Source organism: Daphnia carinata, chromosome 4, assembly GCF_022539665.2.
Source record: "Daphnia carinata strain CSIRO-1 chromosome 4, CSIRO_AGI_Dcar_HiC_V3, whole genome shotgun sequence".
Lineage (NCBI taxonomy): Eukaryota > Metazoa > Arthropoda > Branchiopoda > Diplostraca > Daphniidae > Daphnia > Daphnia carinata.
This window is the reverse complement of record NC_081334.1, coordinates 1,896,219-1,914,552: the sequence shown is the minus strand read 5'-3', so window position 1 is coordinate 1,914,552 and position 18,334 is coordinate 1,896,219. Positions and strand designations below refer to the sequence as shown.

The 18,334-nt window shown below is 40.9% G+C and overlaps 6 protein-coding genes across 7 annotated transcripts in view; 4 read left to right on the top strand and 2 right to left on the bottom strand.

Moving 5' to 3' along the window:
* Positions 1–18,334, top strand: part of LOC130694469 (uncharacterized) — a 31,739-nt gene that overhangs the window by 12,232 nt on the left and 1,173 nt on the right. The window lies entirely within an intron of this gene.
* LOC130694476 (85/88 kDa calcium-independent phospholipase A2-like) lies at positions 41–3,811 on the bottom strand. Its single transcript, XM_057517560.2, has 14 exons — positions 3,182–3,811; positions 3,035–3,125; positions 2,847–2,971; positions 2,598–2,784; positions 2,290–2,529; positions 1,978–2,232; positions 1,631–1,923; positions 1,384–1,559; positions 1,170–1,317; positions 936–1,112; positions 657–825; positions 503–598; positions 415–435; positions 41–354 (listed from the first exon to the last, which is right to left on the bottom strand). Exons 1-14 carry the CDS (start codon positions 3,406–3,408, stop codon positions 160–162), a joined length of 2,400 nt encoding a protein of 799 aa, XP_057373543.1. The 5' UTR covers positions 3,409–3,811; the 3' UTR covers positions 41–159.
* LOC130694466 (uncharacterized) lies at positions 3,879–4,780 on the top strand. The gene is made up of 2 exons (XM_057517549.1): positions 3,879–4,421; positions 4,487–4,780. The coding sequence occupies exons 1-2, from the start codon at positions 3,911–3,913 to the stop codon at positions 4,744–4,746; spliced, it is 771 nt and encodes a 256-aa protein (XP_057373532.1). The 5' UTR covers positions 3,879–3,910; the 3' UTR covers positions 4,747–4,780.
* Positions 5,419–11,316, bottom strand: LOC130694452 (dnaJ homolog subfamily C member 7-like). 2 transcript variants are annotated; one of them, XM_057517536.2, is made up of 9 exons: positions 11,019–11,316; positions 7,212–7,611; positions 7,026–7,144; positions 6,800–6,953; positions 6,549–6,713; positions 6,310–6,475; positions 6,091–6,237; positions 5,876–6,031; positions 5,419–5,816 (listed from the first exon to the last, which is right to left on the bottom strand). In XM_057517536.2, the coding sequence occupies exons 1-9, from the start codon at positions 11,198–11,200 to the stop codon at positions 5,668–5,670; spliced, it is 1,638 nt and encodes a 545-aa protein (XP_057373519.1). In that variant the 5' UTR covers positions 11,201–11,316; the 3' UTR covers positions 5,419–5,667. The 2 variants fall into 2 exon arrangements, with proteins under 2 accessions (XP_057373519.1, XP_057373518.2); XM_057517535.2 differs by lacking the exon at positions 11,019–11,316 and adding an exon at positions 8,106–9,565.
* Positions 11,737–14,408, top strand: LOC130694477 (cyclin-Y-like protein 1). Its single transcript, XM_057517561.2, has 8 exons — positions 11,737–11,931; positions 12,072–12,356; positions 12,419–12,450; positions 12,513–12,701; positions 12,794–12,927; positions 13,045–13,197; positions 13,306–13,462; positions 13,526–14,408. Exons 2-8 carry the CDS (start codon positions 12,119–12,121, stop codon positions 13,649–13,651), a joined length of 1,029 nt encoding a protein of 342 aa, XP_057373544.1. The 5' UTR covers positions 11,737–11,931; positions 12,072–12,118; the 3' UTR covers positions 13,652–14,408.
* LOC130694470 (uncharacterized) lies at positions 15,434–17,846 on the top strand. The gene is made up of 4 exons (XM_057517554.2): positions 15,434–15,822; positions 17,341–17,523; positions 17,585–17,704; positions 17,770–17,846. The coding sequence occupies exons 1-4, from the start codon at positions 15,748–15,750 to the stop codon at positions 17,842–17,844; spliced, it is 453 nt and encodes a 150-aa protein (XP_057373537.1). The 5' UTR covers positions 15,434–15,747; the 3' UTR covers positions 17,845–17,846.

Genomic DNA, 18,334 nt, shown 5'->3' with positions numbered 1-18,334 from the left:
AACGAACGAATATGCGTTTGTTGGTCAAATTCAACAGTAATTCATGCAATGAAAGTGTATTTCGTTTGCCAATCCAACTTTTGCCAGAAAAACAAACCTCGCTTTACTTGCCAATTTTAAATGTTACATAACGAGAGAACACGAAACGTTCAATTCAATCTAGGCCTTCAGCAGTTGTGCAATCTTTTTGAAGTCGGCAGTATGACAGTGGATAAAAGCTTTAGTTTCCCAAAGCATTGGGATTAATTGTTCGCTGCGGGTCTCGTCTAGAGCGATATCTTTCGTAAAGCAAGGAGACAGCCGAAAATATGCACAGCCAATCATACTACACCAGCTTCTGGCACGATCTACCACCTATTTTTGCATGAATAAATTATTCGTGTATTTACTATTTTTATTTTCTAGTAAATTTACCCGTCGATCAGTGGAGGTCACCTAATTAGAGAATAAAGGCAATGTTGCAGCATAATGTTATTAAATTTTAAAAAATCAACGATTTTACCTGCTCAACCAGTAGTTTTAAAAAAGCGGACGCACCCCATGCTAAACGAGCAGCATCAATCAAACCTTCTGGGCGGAAAACATCAATACTTGTCACCTATGATATTTTGTATTAGAAACACATGAGCAGCGTTTGCTTATTAGAAATTTATCACCAGCTCAGTGGGTTTGCAACCTGTGCCCAGGGAAACCACCAACATGGGTGGAATTGAACTTCCTGCGCCTAAAGCGTTCATAACCGAGTTGTACTCCTGTATTTCAGTCAATACATCTAACGTCGGATTATTTGCAATCAGGCCGCCATCAAGAAACGAACCAAAGGCTCTAAAAAGTTGGAGAATAAAAAAATAGTAAAAAAAATAGTCATAGTAAATAATATATCCAAAATTAGCTAAAAATAAAAAAAAAGAAATCGAGTTTTGTGTGTCAATTGCCTGAAATAAGTAGGTGCTGCCCCAGAAGCCCGAGCAGCCTGCCATACCATCTGTTCTTCGGGTTTTTTAGATACCGTTGCTTCAGGTAGACTCAACAGATCCTGTGGCGATGTATAATTCCGAAACATATGTAGATCAGCGGGAATCATGTCAGCAATCACGGCAGTGACAAATAATCTAGTGCGATGCAAATAGTAGAATATTAACGGGTTTACACTTCGGTTCTTGACTTACTTAGGACCTGTGATATCTGCCATAGTTCGCTCGCCAAATTCGGCTTTCAGGAATCCCTCCAAACAATCAGCGTTATAAGGCCGTTTACCGACGAAAACTTGGTCTTTAAACCGAAAATACATCGATTTGCATTCACGAACAGATTTTCCTACAGGAAAACCATACTAAAGTGAAAAAAAAATGACTATAATGAGATTGAAAAATTATTATTTACCGCATGCTAATGCTAGTGAAAGAATCCCGCCCGTACTAGTTCCAGAGATCCAGTCAAAATGCTGGATTACCGGACCACCAAGGATTAACTCCAAAGCTTCCAACATTTGGATAAGGATCAAACCACGAATCCCTCCGCCATCTAAACACAAAACACGTCCACCAACGATTGATTTCCTGAATGCAAAAATGAGGCACATTGTTATTCAAATTCGGCTAACGGGGAATCTGTTTCGGTTAGAACTTACGGTGCTTGATTAGCGGTTGCGGAATGTTGGCAAACCTGATGAAGCATGGCATCAAATAGGTGACGGGAACGTGGAATTTGGTCTGCACTAGATGATTGGCCGTCATCTTTCCCAGTAGGACTGCATCCATCTACACATTTCGGCGCCTTCTGGGAACACCGTTTTGCCCCGACAGCATGAAGACAGTAGAGTAATGCTGGACCACTACTAGAACCCCTTCCTGCGACTAAATGGCGTGGGGATTCACCCCGATCGTTCAGCATGTTCACATCCGATCCAAATACTAACAAAGCCTGCCAAAATATACGTTACACAATATTTGAATCCCACATTAGCTATAATAGTACCTGAATTATTAACAGGCTTGCAGAACTAGAAGCTAAATGAAGCGGTGAATTGCCATTAGAATCGACTAAATTTGGATCCGCACCACAACTCAACAGTGCGACAACACATTCAAATCGATCTCGCTGTACCATTACATGTAAAGCAGTCTGGCCACTAAAATTCCGAGCATCGATGAAACAGCCCAATTCTACAAGAGCCATAACAACTTCTTTTGTAGTAGCCCAATGTAGTGGTGTACCTCCGTTTTTCATGTCCTAAAAAGAAGAAATAATTAAATGCGGCTTTCATAACTCCATTGCAGTCTAGTTTACTTTGACATGAAGCTGATTGGGGAATGCAGTAAGAATTTCTTTAGCACATGCAAAACTATTCGCGACCGCAGTTTGAACGATAGAGCCTTCTTCGTTGCTGGCCACATTGATATTTGCCCCAGCAGCAATAAGTGCTTTAACGCAATCAGGTTTATCAGCCTGACAGGCTAGATGGAGCGGCGTCAGATTTTCTTTATTCCTGGAGTTAATTGTCCCATCTAAAGCACAAAAAGCTAACGCCTTTGTATAACGGAAAATGATATATAAATACAATGCAGCCAGGAAAAAATTTAACTCAATTGATTTACTTCGACCGTTTCTTTGTTTGCCATTGCAGCGTAATGGTATACAGTGTTTCCTTTAGCATCCCCTTCATCAAACTGGACATTTCCAGACATAGCAGCAATTGCAGCCTTGACGAAGTCGGCTTTCCCGTTTTTGGCTGCTACGTGCATCGGCGTCATTCCAGTGGATTCGTCAATGATGCACAGCAGACTAATAAAAATAATCTCTGTTATCTAACATGTGCTAGAATAGAGCTAAGGGATAAGTAATACGCCAAAAAGGACGGCTCTTTCAAGCCTTCTTGTAAACCATAGTGGGCAACTATGTGTGCAGCAGTCCAGAATGGATTAGTTGTTATAAGAGACCAGACTTCTTGTAGTTGGGGAAGCACACAAAGCTATACAAATTTTTTAAACATGAATATAGTGGAAAGCCAAAAATTTTATGATTTACAGCCAACCTCGGTTGATATTCTTGTAAGGTATGGAAGTTTGTCTCTAGCCATTTCAAAATGGTGTTCTACAAATGTTACTTCAGCAGACCTGCAAAGACTAAAAAGTGGGGGTTTCAGTACTTGCATTTCTTCAGAATGTGAAACATACTTTACCTATAAACTTTGTCTCTACTGCCTGTCATGATCAGCTCAAAGCCAGTATTCGTACCCACACCCTTTCCATATAGTACTATACATTGATCTCTTTTACAAATATTTCTAGTAACAAGTGAAGTGGAAGAAACTTCAATAACCTTTACTGGGTCTATGATATTGGAAGATGTCAATGAATTCACTAAGTTGGTGGCCACTGCTGAGGCTAACTGGGTAAGAAATGACATTCTTTGAGGGATGTTTGATTTTGCTATATCCTTCTTACGGTTCAAATTTCAAAACAGAGTTAACTCAAAATGCCTGTATAAATTGATTAGTAGCAACTACTTTATAGTACGCTGTAACACACGAGAAAAAGTTTTGTTCTTCGGGGTAATTGGTAATTAGATTGTAATCTAGATTGCCAAGTTTTGTTGGAACTTAACGTTTGGCAGGTTAGCTTGACAGTGGGCGATAGTGTCACAACAATTTTACTCGGTGCAAACTATATGAATTCTTTTTTTTTACTTTGTTTTAAGGGTGTACTATCTAATCTAAATTGTTAGTTTGAACTTCGTTCACTATAATTATGCACTAGCTATAGGAATGAAAAATACATGACTGGGAGTTCGAAACACGACATGACTAGTCAATTTGTTTTATTTTGTTCTTTTCCATGTCGTCTGCACAAGGAAAGATTAACTTCCGTCTGCTATTTTTCAGTGATTCAGCCAAACTTCTGTGTAAAAAATGTGGCGCCAATGCTCACTTAGAGCTCTTTTAACAAAACAATTGTTTAACAAGTCTCATTTCATGCGCACTTCTCAATATCAACAAAATAATCATTGCATAGCTTCCAAAATTTTGAATGAAACGTGCGTTGAAAGAAACCTTTGCCATACAGCTGACCGGCATGCAAGGGCCTTGTTATTTCCGTCTTCTTCACCAACAAATATCAATTTCCAAAGAAGCTATACTACAGAACTAGTAGAAAACAAATCAGAAGAAGAAAAAATGTTTGCTGAAGGCAATTGGCAAAGGATTGGTGATTCAGAAATAGTTGAAGAGTTTGATGAATTCCAAGGAATTTCATTACAGCGTGGAACCACTGGAATATTTGATATAGAGGAGTTTGTTGAAATTTTGAACCAACAGAAGCTGCAGGATATAGTTGTAATTGCTGTTCCTTCACAGTTAAGTTATGTGGATTACATGGTGATTACCACAGGGAAGTCTCCTAAACAAATGACTGCAGTTGCTGGTACTTGTATTGAATTAATGACATCAGTTAAGTGATGAGTTGACAATTTTTTATTGTTGTTGCAGAATTTCTAAGAAAATTATCAAAGAGACGTTGTTTGACAACAGATTTGTTGCCAGTTATAGAAGGAAAAAACAACAAAGATTGGATTGCCTTAGATCTAGGTAACATTGCCCTTCACATATTTTCCAGTAAGTTCAGAAAGATCTATGATCTTGAAACATTATGGGCATGTGGACCAGATTTTGATGACCTGTCAATTGAGAATGATGTGTTAACAAGCCCAACAAACTGTTACACATTTCCAAGCCAAAAAAGTGTGTAATTAGAAATCTTTGTTCTTAATAAATAATTTTGTATTATCCATGTACTTGACTAAGGGAAAACCTACATATTATGTCTTTACTTTTAGATTTGATGTGTGGATTCAATGGATTTCCTAGCTAGCACGGTTGGCAAACGTTTATACATCTCTTCAAAGTTTCTTTCACCTAGCGTTCGTAATACCACAGTATGTTGGTGTTCATCCGCGAAAATTTGACAGCTTTCTTATTTATTACGAAAAGGAGTTCCACTGATAACTTTGCAAAAATCATTACCATATAGTTAGCTACAAAAATATCGCAGGGCCATATAAAAGCCATTTAAGATCCGATAAACGAGCACCAAAATGAGCTATGATTGCAAAGCACGAACGCTTAACATAATCAGATGCGACAGCAACACAGACAACAATGACATAACAATAACTTGACCAAGCCTGCTTATTTACCTACACCGAACATTCTGCTTTTTGACTTACGGTAACTGTTTGCAATACCAATAAGCTGGTGAACCTTCACGCAAGACCATGCTATTGTAGCGTGTTTTGCTACGAGGGCAGAAAGATAAAACAAACAATTCCGCGGAATCCTACCAGACTGTTGTGGAACAGAAGTTACAAAATTATTTGTCAGCATTTCGATCATCTAAAAAAAAAAAGGATCAGGAAAGATGATAAATTTTAGTCCGTGTATAGCATGATAAGAAGATCGGTCGGTGAGTCTAAGGATTGGGTAAATGTATAAACAGCGCAAATAAATGGCAAAAGTGTTTTTACAGCCACATGCTTCAACTTTCGAAAAGAAAAGTTTTGCCGACTGAAGAGTAAGACAAAAGGTGCTCATGTCTTACGGCCAATTACGGACTTTTCGAGATTGAATGCATATAGGTTAATGGTTGGTGTATCAAAGAGCATTAGTGACACTTAGCCAAATTGAAAGTTGAAACTGCCTGGACAATGGCCGCCCATTCCTGCACCACCCATACCACCCATTCCTCCGCCCATATTACCCATCCGGAACATGCCCGGCCCACCGAAAAACGCTTGGAATATTTGGTTAGGATCCATTTCGCCTTTAAAAAAAACCAAGAATAAATTTCTGTCGTACATTAAATTCATTAGTTAAATATACTTGAATATCCACCACCATCGTTATCATCGATATCGTGCCCATTATCATATCGGGACTTCTTTTTGGGGTCTGAAAGGATGCCGTAAGCTTCTCCCAATTCTTTAAATTTCTTTTCTTGCTCTTTCTTTTCCTCTTCAGTGGCGCTGGAGTGCCGATCTATTGCAATATCACTTCATTAGCATCACAAAGAGAAAAAAATCAAATCAACGAAATACCAGGATGATGAACGAGTGCTCTTTTCTTATAGGCTTTTTTGATTTCATCATCATTGGCATTGCGATCGATGCCCAATATCTTGTAGTAATCTTTTCGTAGGGACTTCTTCAGTGCCAATTTTGCCTCTTGTAACAAACGCTTGTAATCTGAATAAAACCACGTTTCCGAATCATTAATTGGCGATTAATATTTTACCAATAAACGGTCAAGTAACAAACCTCGATTCTTTTCCATTTTATTGACCTTTTCGTAGTCTCTGACAGCATCTTCGAACTGTTCAAGGTCCATGTTTATCTTAGCTCTGCGTAGATACGCTTTGATATAGGTTTCGTCTAACTCAATTGCTCTGTCACAGTCGCCTAAGGCCTCCTTCAATTTGCCAAGCTGAAAACGAAGCAAACAAGAGTTAGCTTTAATTTAATTTTTTTTCAATGTGAAAAAAGAAAAACATCAATACCTTTACTAGTACAACAGCACGGTTAAAATACACTTTAGCGTTGGTCAGCTTGTTGTTAGGGTCAATAATCAAAGTTGCAGTGTACAAATCATGAGCCTCCTGGTACCGCCCGGCCTTGAAAGCTTCGTTGCCTTCTTCCTTCTTAGCTTTGAGCAACTTAGCTCTCTATCAAATGTTTAGACAATATTAGGATACAGTAAACACGCCAAAGCAAATATAGATGAGGAAAAGAAAGAAAATCTTTCACTAACTCTGAAGATATCACGAGCTTTGACGTGGTCAGGAGCCATGAGAAGGACCTGTTTGAAGTGAAGGAAGGCTCGATCGATGTTGTCTTGATAATAAAAACACAAACCCCTCACTAAAAGTGCATCGGCGTTTGTCTGGTCTAACCTTAGAACGTCGCTGGAAGTAACAAGAGGAAAAATTAATCAAATAAATTCTTAGGACATACTTTTACAATAAAAAGCAAATTACTTGGCCATTTCTTCTGCTTCAGCGTAACGAGATAGTAAAGCAAGACATTCAGCTTTGGTCAGTTTCAGACGACGAGCAGCTGGGGCGTGTTCAAGAGAGCGATCGCAACAGTAGATTACCTTGAAAAATGAAGACGGATTTAGGAAAAGATACATTTATAAAATGTAACAACTTGGTAAGAATTACTTTACGATAATCGCCTTTGGCGTTGGCTTTGCTCATCTCTTCACTGAGTTGTTGAAGGACGTGAAGAGAGCGCTTTTCGTTGGCCAGATCGGAATTGGGATCGAGTTCTTCGGCTTTGTTGATCGCATTAAGGGCAGCCGCAGTATCACCGAGTGCCAAACAGCATTTAGCGATACGGACGTAGCCCTTAGCAAAGCTAGAATCCAGACGGGTGCTCTCGCGGGCATCTTCCAAAGCGTCCTGGTACGAACCCATCATCATGCGACAGGCTGCGCGGTTGCCATAATAGGCCACACTCTCCGGGCAGAGTTCGATGGCGCGAGTGTAACACGCCAAAGCTTTTCTGTAGTCTTTCACCTTGTAGTAAGCATTGCCTTCCGCCTTCTTTTCTTCGGCGAGACTGCAAACAGAGAAAAAGAAAAAAATTGCAAATTAAAATGAGGGAAAAAAACGTGTTAAAAAAAAAAAGTGCCTACACAAATCTGAGATTTTGTCAAGGACACAAAAACAAAGCGATTATTTAACATGACGTCAAGCCAACAACTTTCTCGGCAGCGAGCCCGGGCGCGGCTGAAACAACACGGAATGATATACGACTAAGTGATTTTCATTAAGCGATAAAAATTACACATTCACGATTTCTCTTGTATTAGGCGAGAGGATTGTGTGGCTTGGTTCCTGTAACCAGGAATTCCCAGTATTATATATTGACGAATGCCAACTTTCCCCCAGATCAGATAACGTAGAAGACAGCAGTATTGGTTAAGGTAGCCGAAGAGATATCGCCTTCATCTCGGAAAGTTAGGGGATTAAGCAGATAGTATTTATAAAAAAAAAAAGCAATCCGTGCTGACGTGGTGTTTGATGAGGTCCCTTCTATTTGGGAATGCCTACCTCAGAGTGAGAGCCCAACGACGGCTGTTGGTTGAACCATTAGCTGGATGGACTGGTTCCTCCAGTTCGATGTCCAACGCCTCAGGTTCGACATTTGATTCTACAGTTGACTCTGGCATCACAGGTATTTCGACAACGGGGATAGGATCATCCACGAAAATGGATGACACGTGTCTAGGACTAGGGATAGGACTGCTATTTATCGTAACTCGTGGATCCTCATCCGGAACCTGAATGTCCCTTTCGGGGTCGACCGCAATGCCGGAATCATCCGATTCCACTTCGATATGAATCGGAATGATCCGAACGACAGGTGGCTTACGAGTTGTCGAATGTCGATATGTCCGCGAGTAAAAATGACTGGGCTGCGATTCGTGCGCTTTTGGCCGATGCGTTTCCCTTGATGGCTGCTGCGGTTCTGGAGACTCCTGTCGCTCGGCCGTCTCCTTTGGCTCACGAATTTTCTGATTCTCTTCAAACTTGTGTGACTCTTGAGGCCGCTGATTCTCTTGCGGCTTCGGCGGCACTTGAGGCTTTTGCTGCTCTTCGTGCTCTGCAGGCTCTTGAACCAAATGCTGAGACCGACGATTGCCTCTGTTGCTGTAGCTGTTACTCAGCTTAATGGTGATGACATGCGTTCGAGTGGTTGGACGTGGTTCAGTTTTAGACACAGTGATGTCATCGACTCGAACGGAAGAGGCATCCACATTTGTATCGGTTGCCATATTAGCAGTCGGCGACGTTCCAGTTGTCGTAGACGGAGCATTTGACTGACTCATTCGGTTAAAAATATCCGGCCGTACTGGGTGATCCATACGGCGCCAGTGTAAGTCGGCCGACTTGGCCAGCAGTCGATGGAGTCGCTCAGTGAGCGCATCGGCACGGGCCAAAAGGCGCTCAGTGGCCGAATCAACTGTCCGGCGGTGGTGGTACCAAGTCGATCCGTCACTTCGGCTCTTGAATGGACTCGATCCAACACTTGAATTCGGAGATGAATGACGTGGCCTGTAACTCGTCGCACCGCTATGTAGACCAGTGCTCTCTGGCCGAAAATGACTAAACTCGTTTTGATAATGTCGACGGGGGTATGACGGTGGCGGAGACGGACACGATGGATAGTAAACGTGCTGGCGAAACGATGGCATTGCATAAGATGACGTTGCAATGTGAATCGTATGATGATGGGACACGTTGCTGGCCGGATTGCTGGTGCGATTCGGCTGACGAAATCGATTTCGCTGGGAAGACTCCGGGTAATAAGAAGAATACCAAGGCATTTTCATGTCTACTATACGTCACAGGGAGGGGAGAGAAATTGTTCGATAGTAACAAGGATTTCCGGCAAATAACAAGAACACTTCGATATGTAGCAATCACTGCGCGAAAGTCAAAGACGGAGCGTGACTGATCGAATATGGTCCGTCAAGACAACACGAAAAGACATTTAAAAAAACAAACAAAAAAACAAGGGAATAGACTTCTTGACGAATTCGTACCCACCCTGGTTGCCGCGAGGCGGTCTGGGAGCGACTGATTGCGCCAGACAAAGATCAGACTCTTTTGAGAGTTTCAGTAAGTCCCTATACCTTCATCCAATCGCATTTTTACACACAGTAACGACTATGAGCAGCTCGGCCGCAGGGGCTATTCACGAAGCAATGACGAAGGCAAGACGCCGGAAGAGGAGCCAAAACAAATCCAAATATAGCAGACGGCGTTCTGGAAATAAAAATCCCCTTCCCCTAATGACGTGTGTGCAGCCCGCCACAAGAAGACGACGAACAAATAACCAAGTCTCTCTACTTGAATCCTTTCACTGGCAAGACTGACCGGTTGAAATAGCGTGTCGTGTTTGGGAGGAAAGGGTTGGGGGTTGCTGAAATATCTCACAGAGTTCGGCAACATTACCAAGGCCAGCCAGTTTTCTTTAAGCATGCGTCAGCAAGCAACCTGAACGATTCAGCTGCTATGTGGCAGCTTAACGTCATGCGTCAAGGTCTCTGATCGCTTCTACTTCTTTCTTCGAGTTGTTGACTGTTAAGGACTCTAACTTCCAACTGCACTGCATATACCATACACGATTCTCCAACGGAGATACTACCGTGACACATGAAGGAAACGAAATGTCGTTGACCTTCAATTTGCTAAATGCCACTTCTCAAAAAGGATCGATAATAAAACAAAATAATCTACCGTGATGCAAGGATTCACGTGCCCAAACAAGACTGACTTCAGGGTCACAGAGAATTTCAAAGGGGGCGCTGCTTTTTCTTCTTTGTTTGGGTTTTACACGTTTGAACACGAAGTTTCAGCAGCAAACAAAGAAAAATTAGTAAATAATTAAATATACAAAGTATTGAAGAAAAAAACAGGATTCTCAAACAACTGGAGAATGCACAGCTAACTGGAACTTTTCTCCAGAATTGTGCATATTGAAAAAAAAGGACACACTAATGTATTGTAAGCACAATTTCCCTGTGAAGTGATGCCAACAATGAACCATTTCTGAATTTTCATGAGTAAACACTTTCCAACGAGTGGGGGTAACCTACATTTTTACAAAATGGCTGTCCAGATATGGTAAAAGCGCACCTACACCCAAAACATTTTATCAGGTCAAGTACATCACACTTAATTCTCACTTGTGATATAGATTTTTCTTTTTAGGAAGCGAATAGAAATCCTTGACATTTAACTAATCAATCTTTCAAGCAAAGATCAACCTGCTTCCCTCAAAAATATTTACTTCATTCTCAAGCCCATGTGCTTTTTTTGCTTGAGGAAATTTTCAGGTATGTGTTTATGGAAAGAAAAACATTTGTTTCAAGGGTGACACCAAACAAGCTAGCTTAACAGCAAACTCTGGTAAAGCATTGCTATTACATAACAAAGAACAATATTAAATTATCTTACACTTCAGGTGGTGGGGTGATATCGACGATGTCATCTTGTGACCCATGGGACGAATCCATCATGTCATCATGGGTGCAATCCGTGCCGTCTAACGTGACTAAATCTTCCAGGCACTCGACTTCGTTTTGATCGTCGTCGGTTAAATTGATTTCTTCAATAACACGGCCCTCCGATTCCGCCATTATAGAAATCTATACAAGGGAGGAAATTAGGGATCTAAATTTCTCCTTCTCGAACAATTTTTTCCCAACTCCCTCCCAACTTCTACAACTGCAAAGGACCGATTAAAGTATCGACCCAAATTTCAGTCGATTACATAAAAGACGTTGCCAAATGTTTCATGCTTACTTGTCAAGTTTTAGTGCATTTAGTTTCATAATTGAAAAATGCGGCGCATGAGTGGCATAAAATTATATGAAAATAGTTTTATTATAATGTAATTAAAGATAAACTGAATTTTATTTTGGACTTTGGGGTTTGGGTCTACTTGCTATCGTTTCTTGGCAATTGGCCATCGCGCCAATCGGACCATCGCACGTCGGGATTCGGGAATGCAATTACTATCTAAGTAACGTAAAATTAAAGCCCAAATGTTTTAAAACAAAACTTCACTAATTTCATTTATCATTCACAAAAATTTTACCGGTAAAATTTGCTTCCGTGTTTTGCTGCCAAAGCGCGTATTTCTAATAATGAATATGGCAATGTTGATAGGCATTCTGCAGCTTGCTGTCTTTTCTAAGCAGCGGCTCTAATGGAGAAGATAATAAAGTGATTAATACAGAATTCAAGTTTGACGTTTGGTTGAGCCTTATATTCGGTCCTTTCGCGTGACCTATTTGTCCGCTCTCATGAAGGCGTCGACATTGGAACAACACATGTCTAGAAAACAGACGACGAAGATCTGTCTCAAGTAAGTCGGGAAACAGAAATTCTATATCTATGGCGATATCACACCGTCTGTTGTCGGTCAATTCTTCGCCGAATCGGACGCATTTTCCTCTCTTTACGACTCACATGTTTTAATTTGTGTTTATGTTTTTCTATGAACAGGAACTGAAGAACTGTGATTTTAATCTTCCACATCAATAAGGATTATCATGGGTAACAAGCAGTCATTCAACTGCTGCTACTACAGTGGCAGTCCTCAACCTCAACGAAAAGTCAATGATGTCTCTGAGCGAAGAGTCCTGGAATCCAATGAGCCTGGCAGGGCTGAAAGTACAGCTAATCTTCAACACATCAGTGAAAGAGAGCCAGAAGACTGGCAATCTGATCCTTCGCTTCACCCCAAAGCTGAAACAATATTCATGGAGAGGTCAAGAGCTGCTATTCATGGTAATAATTGTTACACTTCTACAGATTGTAGAATAAAGACTCACATTTTCTGTTGTAATCAGAGGGACTTGAGAGGAGGAGAAGTCAACTTCAGGTGTGGTGTTATATTTTTTACCATTTCATCTTGATTTTCTGACTCCACTGCTTTGCTTCTAGCTCCACGATAAAGGCACCTTGAAGAAATCCAATTCCTGCTCAACCATCTTTGTAGATGAGAGCACAGTCTGCCAGCCTAATTTGAAGAACACTATCAAGTGTGTAACACTAGCCATCTACTACCACATTAAAAACCGGCAATCCGAGCGACAGATGGACATTTTTGATGAGAAACTACACCCATTATCAGTCAGTGGAATGTTACTTTCATTTGAAGTGGCTGCAAAAGTTTAAGTTTCGTCAGCATTCACGTTTTGCGTTTTGCTTTATAACTATCGCAGAAGGACGGCGTATCTAATGATTATAGCCGGTATAACCCCGATCACCGCCAAGTCTACAAGTTTGTCAGAACGTTATTCAACGCTGCTCAACTGACTGCCGAGTGTGCCATCATCACCCTGATTTATTTGGAAAGGTTGGCCGTCATTACGCGGATGGAACATATTTAAATCATAAATATCTAGAAATTATTCCAAGAGTATTTCTTTTTATCTCGCCCCCAAAGATTACAATTTCGCGTTCTAAATTACAGGCTATTGACTTATGCTGAAATCGACATTACCCCTGGAAATTGGAAAAGAGTGGTGCTGGGCGCCATTCTATTAGCTTCCAAAGTATGGGATGATCAAGCAGTTTGGAATGTTGACTATTGCCAAATCCTCAAAGATATCACAGTGGAAGATATGTAAGTCTTGGTTCAAGATTACGAATCTTATCACGATGAAACTGCCCTACTGCATTATGCCACCGCTCTTTTGTTTTGTTTCTGTTTACTATCTGATTCTGATTGAAGGAACGAGTTGGAGCGCCACTTTTTGGAAATGCTTCAGTTCAACATCAATATTCCCTCAAGCGTTTACGCCAAATATTATTTTGACCTGAGGACGCTTGCCGAAGCGAATGAAATGAATTTCCCTGCAGAGCCTTTAACCAAAGAAAAGGCAACCAAGGTTCGTTGAATTCAAATTCCACGTCATTCAACTTATTGTAATTGTGTTCTTTAATTAATGTAGCTGGAGGCCATGTCGCGGGTCTGCGAGGATAAATTGGCAGCGGAAATTTTGCGAGCTAATATGAAGCGCTCAGCCAGTATGGACAACGTCAACATTTCACGCAGGAGCATAGCAATCCTGTCGTAAACGAACCTTCTTGTAATCGTAACGCATCCTCTTTTGCACTCCTGACATCCAAGATCCCCACTTCCCCCCGTTTACAATCACTCCTCCCCTCCAAAAAAAATTGTGGCTGGCCTTCTCCCTTTCTTTTCCAACTCACGTTAGCTTCTTTCCGTTTCCTCAAAAGTGCCTCATGACACACTCATGACTTGTGAAGATCCTTTATCCTATTGATTATTTTCCACAAGGGAAAGATTACTTAATCAAGTACGATTCTATTTTTTTCTCGTCTTCCTGCCTCAATTTTTCTTTTTTTATTATTATTATAATTTTTTTTTAATCCCATTGCATGCTTAAAATGATTTAGCTCTCCTAGTCAGTCGACGTAGAATTCGAGGAAGAAAAACACCAGGCGTTACGCCACATAACTCTCTCCCGAAAACAAAAACGCCATTTAAAAAACTAAAAAAAAAGAAGAACAGGGGCAATGTAAGGAATACGAGAGAGAAAAAAATGACTTAACCAATGTAAATTTTCTTTACTCCAACTCCTTGTTCTACAAACCGAAATAATTATCACCCAATTTTTTTTTTTCCTATCGTTTTCCTTTTTTTTTTTTTATTTCTTTTTTGCTTCCCCCTATATTTTTCCCAGAAAAAAAAGTGTTGCGGTTTCATCCGCTTGTTTTTCCTTTATTTTTTTCGGTTTACTCTTCCGGTACACTTCACATGTGATGATGCCGCTGATGGACAATTAATGATAATAAAGACATGTCGTAAAATTTTGCCTTTATTAATTTTTGCCGTTTGTTCTTTTTCTTTTTTACAGGATAATTACTTCTTGGGATTCGAACAAGGCGATAACAGTTCAAACAATTGGAGCAAATTTAGCCAGGACGGCTGTAAAGCGGCTGTTTGGCAAACAGTTTCGTTCGTGTAAGACGCATTTCTTCTGGAAAACGCGGCTAAAATACGTAACGATTGCAAATTTTCAACGTAGTTGGCCGTGGATTCGAATTTCTAATTACGTGCAACGCTTGTTTCGGTCATGCGATTTACTTGGCGCGCGCAAGTGATGCGTGACAAGCTCTTGCGTGAATGCATAAATGTGGCTAGCTGACAGGCTGGAATTCCGTCAGCGCTGATCAATTCCAACGAAGCGGAATTAGGAAAACGACGATATTCAAACAAATGACGGGATAAAAATTCAAACACACGACGTGCTTACTTTGCATCAGGTGCGCTCACCTGCAACACCTTTTGAATCGGTTTGGCTGCTGTCCTAAAGTCTCCCCTTTCCTGCTATGTTTCAACAAGAAATACCATGTATAGAGAGTCAAGTGTGTACGACAGAACACCTGTTGCGCGTCGCTGCGGAAAACTGACCAATCAGCTATTTTTTTTGTTTATTCTTCTCTACCTCGTTCCCGGGCCAACAGCGTACGGCCAATTCCACCGTAGGGCTTATTTCTTCGGGATACACTGCCCGTGAAGGCAACAAGCTTCTCTATTGAGCCTTCGTGTGTTCGGCTGTTGGCCTCTTTTTTCTATATCCCTATTTTTTGGGTTCTCCCCCCCCCCCCATCTCTTCACCTTTTTCTCCCGCCCGGAGTAGGTTCTGTTTTTCTTTAAAAACCTGTTGCTCCGCCTCCTCGTACAACGCTGACAAAAAGGCAGGTTTGAAAGACCCCACTGGCCACGTAACCTCCAGCCAAACGGGATCCCTATATGTTTGGTAAGAACCGTCGCAGGTCGTAACTTCTTTTTTCTTTTTTTTTTGTATTCAGTTCGTTGGTGGGCATTGCAGTGTCGGTCGTGTTCTGTCGTGGACGCTACGTGAATCGCAGTGCGCTTCGGTAAAAACTTGATGAAAGAATAGACGCACCTTTTGTGTTTCCGTGTTTCGAGTTTCGGACGCGCGCCAATTTGCGGAACAAGCAGACAGTTTTTACGGTAGTCTGAACATCAATCGTGCAAAAACGTGAAAGACGACGCCGTCCCGCGTCCGTTCCTTTTTTTTTTTTGAAAAAAAAAGTCCGTTTTGTTTTTGGGCGTGCCCCCCGACGGATACCTGATTTCGCGTGCTCGGATTTCCACGCGTGGAATTTTAAACAAAAAAATATGGCTGAAATGAAAGATGTTGTTTCTTCGCTTCTTGGCCAATGGGCCGTCCCCGCTCTTAAATTCATCCAGATCGTAAGTTGTTTTTTCTTACTTCAATTCATTTTTTTTTTTTATCGTAAAGTCTATAGCTGGAAATTGACACGTTAACAAACGATGTAGTTCTAAAAATTGCGTGGTATTTGATGACAGCCGTTACGCCATAGAGGAACGTAAAGGTCACACATGTACGCTAGTACTACTCATTCTACTACAAGGGCGTCGTGTAGAATCGTTCATTTCCTATTTCAACCTCCGCCCTCTATCCCCCCCCCCTCTCTACCATACGGTAACAGCCATGTTAATGCCCCCGCTCAGAACGTGACCTGAGGGCAAAAAAAAAATAAAACAAAAAAAGCACTGTGTTTCTCTTGTTTTCCACGTTAGCTACGTGTTTTCGTATATCAAACTGTGTGTAGTATATAGGCAGCTTCGATAGGAACCCAGGGTCCAAGGCCTTTGCGTGAGGACGTATGCAGACTACGTAGCAAAGACCGACCAAAACAGGTATAGCTTAGATTTGTAGGTTGCCCATTTAAACACAACATGAATTTACCCTAAAAAAAGGAAACCTTAATAGGGAACAAGAGACTTTTGGCTATTGTCGTCGGAACGCGTGACTCGCATGCGATCAGCGACATGAATTCAATTTTCAATGCGAGCTGCAAAGAGAAAATAACGGGGGAAAATAAGCTGCTATTGTTGTAGGAAAAATAGTTTGTGTCTACAATTAGACACGCAATCAAGGACCAAGATACACAGGGCATATGTCTGATGTTAGACAAATAATTCGAACGTACATGTGTGACGACCCGCGTTGAAAGGCGGTCACGGTGACTGGTAGGTTCCGGTCGTTCTAATGCAACAGGAAAAAAAGGCCTCGAAATTGATAAGCGAAAAATGCGGAACAAAAAAAAAAAGAAACGATTCGTCAGCGACCTGATGACCGGAACCGGAATTGCCGGAAGTGACGGACTAGTATATACATTGTAAAACGAGATAAAGAGACACAAAGAATGACAACAGGAAAACCTGGATAGTTTTAATTGAATTCCACCAACCGAGGAAAATCAAAATGGGGAGTTGATAAATGCGAGTGCAATCAGTAATTTTTTTCTTTTCCGGCTTGTTTTGTTATGACTATCGATGAACTTCAGTGCTAGTTTCGAATAGGCCATCTGTCACGAACGAGTTTGTTCGTAAAAAAATTAAAACGATGTCCGTTTTCTTTGAATTTACGACGATTCTTTTTACGACCCCATTTAAAAAGACTCTTTTGACGAAGAGAGAGATCATTTAATACGGAATCGATAGCATCAAGGATAACTTTAAAAAAACAAAAAACAAGAGACCACACTCTTCGGTATGGAAATAAAACTTGCTGATAAAGAAATAGTTTTCTTGTATTTTCCCTGCAGGTTATTATTACCCATGAAATTAAAGATTCGGAGAGTCTTTCTCCCTCTTGTCTAAAGCGTGTAATCTAACTCTGTTTTTCTTTGATTTTAAAAATATTTCTCTATACAACCCCTGCGGTACCGCTCGTCAATATAGTTCCTGGCCATCATTTGCATCGTCTTGCTACGCTATTACAACCTATCCTTCGGCGGGGAATACAACCAGGCCTCTTATCACGATCGTTACCTCTTCGGCGTGATGACTATTGGTGGTATGCTCCTCGTCACCATTCCCATCTTCGTGGCCCACCTCTTCGGATCGGAAATTCGCCCAGGATTGGTACACACAAATGACCACAATTTTTTTGCTCCCTTGATTTTCAAAATGTTTTTGTTGAAAGGATTTGATATACTCCCTGATGGGGTTCGTCCTCTTTCTGACGGCTGGAATTCTATCCCTCGATTTCTACGTCATCTACCGCAACCGGCCAGGAAACTTGAATGCGGGTCGATCACTCGGGGTAATAAAAAGAAAAAAATGAAAATAATTGATTATTAAGCTGAACTTTTGTTTTTTATTATTCAGTCGATGCTGATCATCAATTCTTTTTTCTTCCTGCTCAACACAATCGTTTCTTTGGTTCGGATTTTCCTAAAGTGAAAGGCACCCATTATTGTTCAACCGAATTTCACATCTGTTTTAGTTGATTCATCTCATCCTGGATCTGGCAATGAAAAAAGAAGCACCACTATGAAGCATTTACACACAAACATAATTTCATTCAAATAGCTCAGAAATGACTTTTCTCATTAGATATTTCCCGATTCTTTCGCAAAGGATCGACCACATATTTACTTGATTGTGTATACCATATCCCAACCCCATTGTTTTTAAAAAGCCACCACTTGTAAGCAAATGACACAAAACTAGATAGAGAGATGCCCTTCTACCTGTACGATCTCTTTGAACCGATCAGTGCTACCACCACCATCCAATGCAAAGACACTGGAAAATCTCAGAAAACAGTCGAAGTGACGTTCTGTTGACGTGGCATCAAAGAAATACAAAGTATCTCATTTTTAGACCCTATATTCAGAAATAGAAGAACAAGAAAAAAGAAAAAGAAAACGATTTGTGGACGCTTTTAATC

Bases quoted from the DNA above. Each gene is read 5' to 3' on its own strand.
- LOC130694452 (XM_057517535.2), bottom strand. From the start codon at position 9,388: ATGAAAATGCCTTGGTATTCTTCTTATTACCCGGAGTCTTCCCAGCGA. The intron at 6,714-6,799 runs GTTAGTGAAAGA...AACATTTGATAG, and splicing joins AAGCTCGTGATATCTTCAGA to AGAGCTAAGTTGCTCAAAGC. The intron at 6,476-6,548 runs GTATTGATGTTT...CTTCGTTTTCAG, and splicing joins GTGCTGTTGTACTAGTAAAG to CTTGGCAAATTGAAGGAGGC.
- LOC130694466 (XM_057517549.1), top strand. From the start codon at position 3,911: ATGTGGCGCCAATGCTCACTTAGAGCTCTTTTAACAAAACAATTGTTT. The intron at 4,422-4,486 runs GTACTTGTATTG...TTGTTGTTGCAG, and splicing joins ACAAATGACTGCAGTTGCTG to AATTTCTAAGAAAATTATCA.
- LOC130694470 (XM_057517554.2), top strand. From the start codon at position 15,748: ATGGCTGAAATGAAAGATGTTGTTTCTTCGCTTCTTGGCCAATGGGCC. The intron at 15,823-17,340 runs GTAAGTTGTTTT...TCGTCAATATAG, and splicing joins CTCTTAAATTCATCCAGATC to TTCCTGGCCATCATTTGCAT. The intron at 17,524-17,584 runs GTACACACAAAT...TTTTGTTGAAAG, and splicing joins CGGAAATTCGCCCAGGATTG to GATTTGATATACTCCCTGAT.
- LOC130694477 (XM_057517561.2), top strand. From the start codon at position 12,119: ATGGGTAACAAGCAGTCATTCAACTGCTGCTACTACAGTGGCAGTCCT. The intron at 12,357-12,418 runs GTAATAATTGTT...TGTTGTAATCAG, and splicing joins GTCAAGAGCTGCTATTCATG to AGGGACTTGAGAGGAGGAGA. The intron at 13,463-13,525 runs GTTCGTTGAATT...TAATTAATGTAG, and splicing joins CCAAAGAAAAGGCAACCAAG to CTGGAGGCCATGTCGCGGGT.
- LOC130694476 (XM_057517560.2), bottom strand. From the start codon at position 3,408: ATGTCATTTCTTACCCAGTTAGCCTCAGCAGTGGCCACCAACTTAGTG. The intron at 2,972-3,034 runs GTTGGCTGTAAA...AAATTTGTATAG, and splicing joins TTACAAGAATATCAACCGAG to CTTTGTGTGCTTCCCCAACT. The intron at 1,924-1,977 runs GTACTATTATAG...ATATTTTGGCAG, and splicing joins CAAGCCTGTTAATAATTCAG to GCTTTGTTAGTATTTGGATC.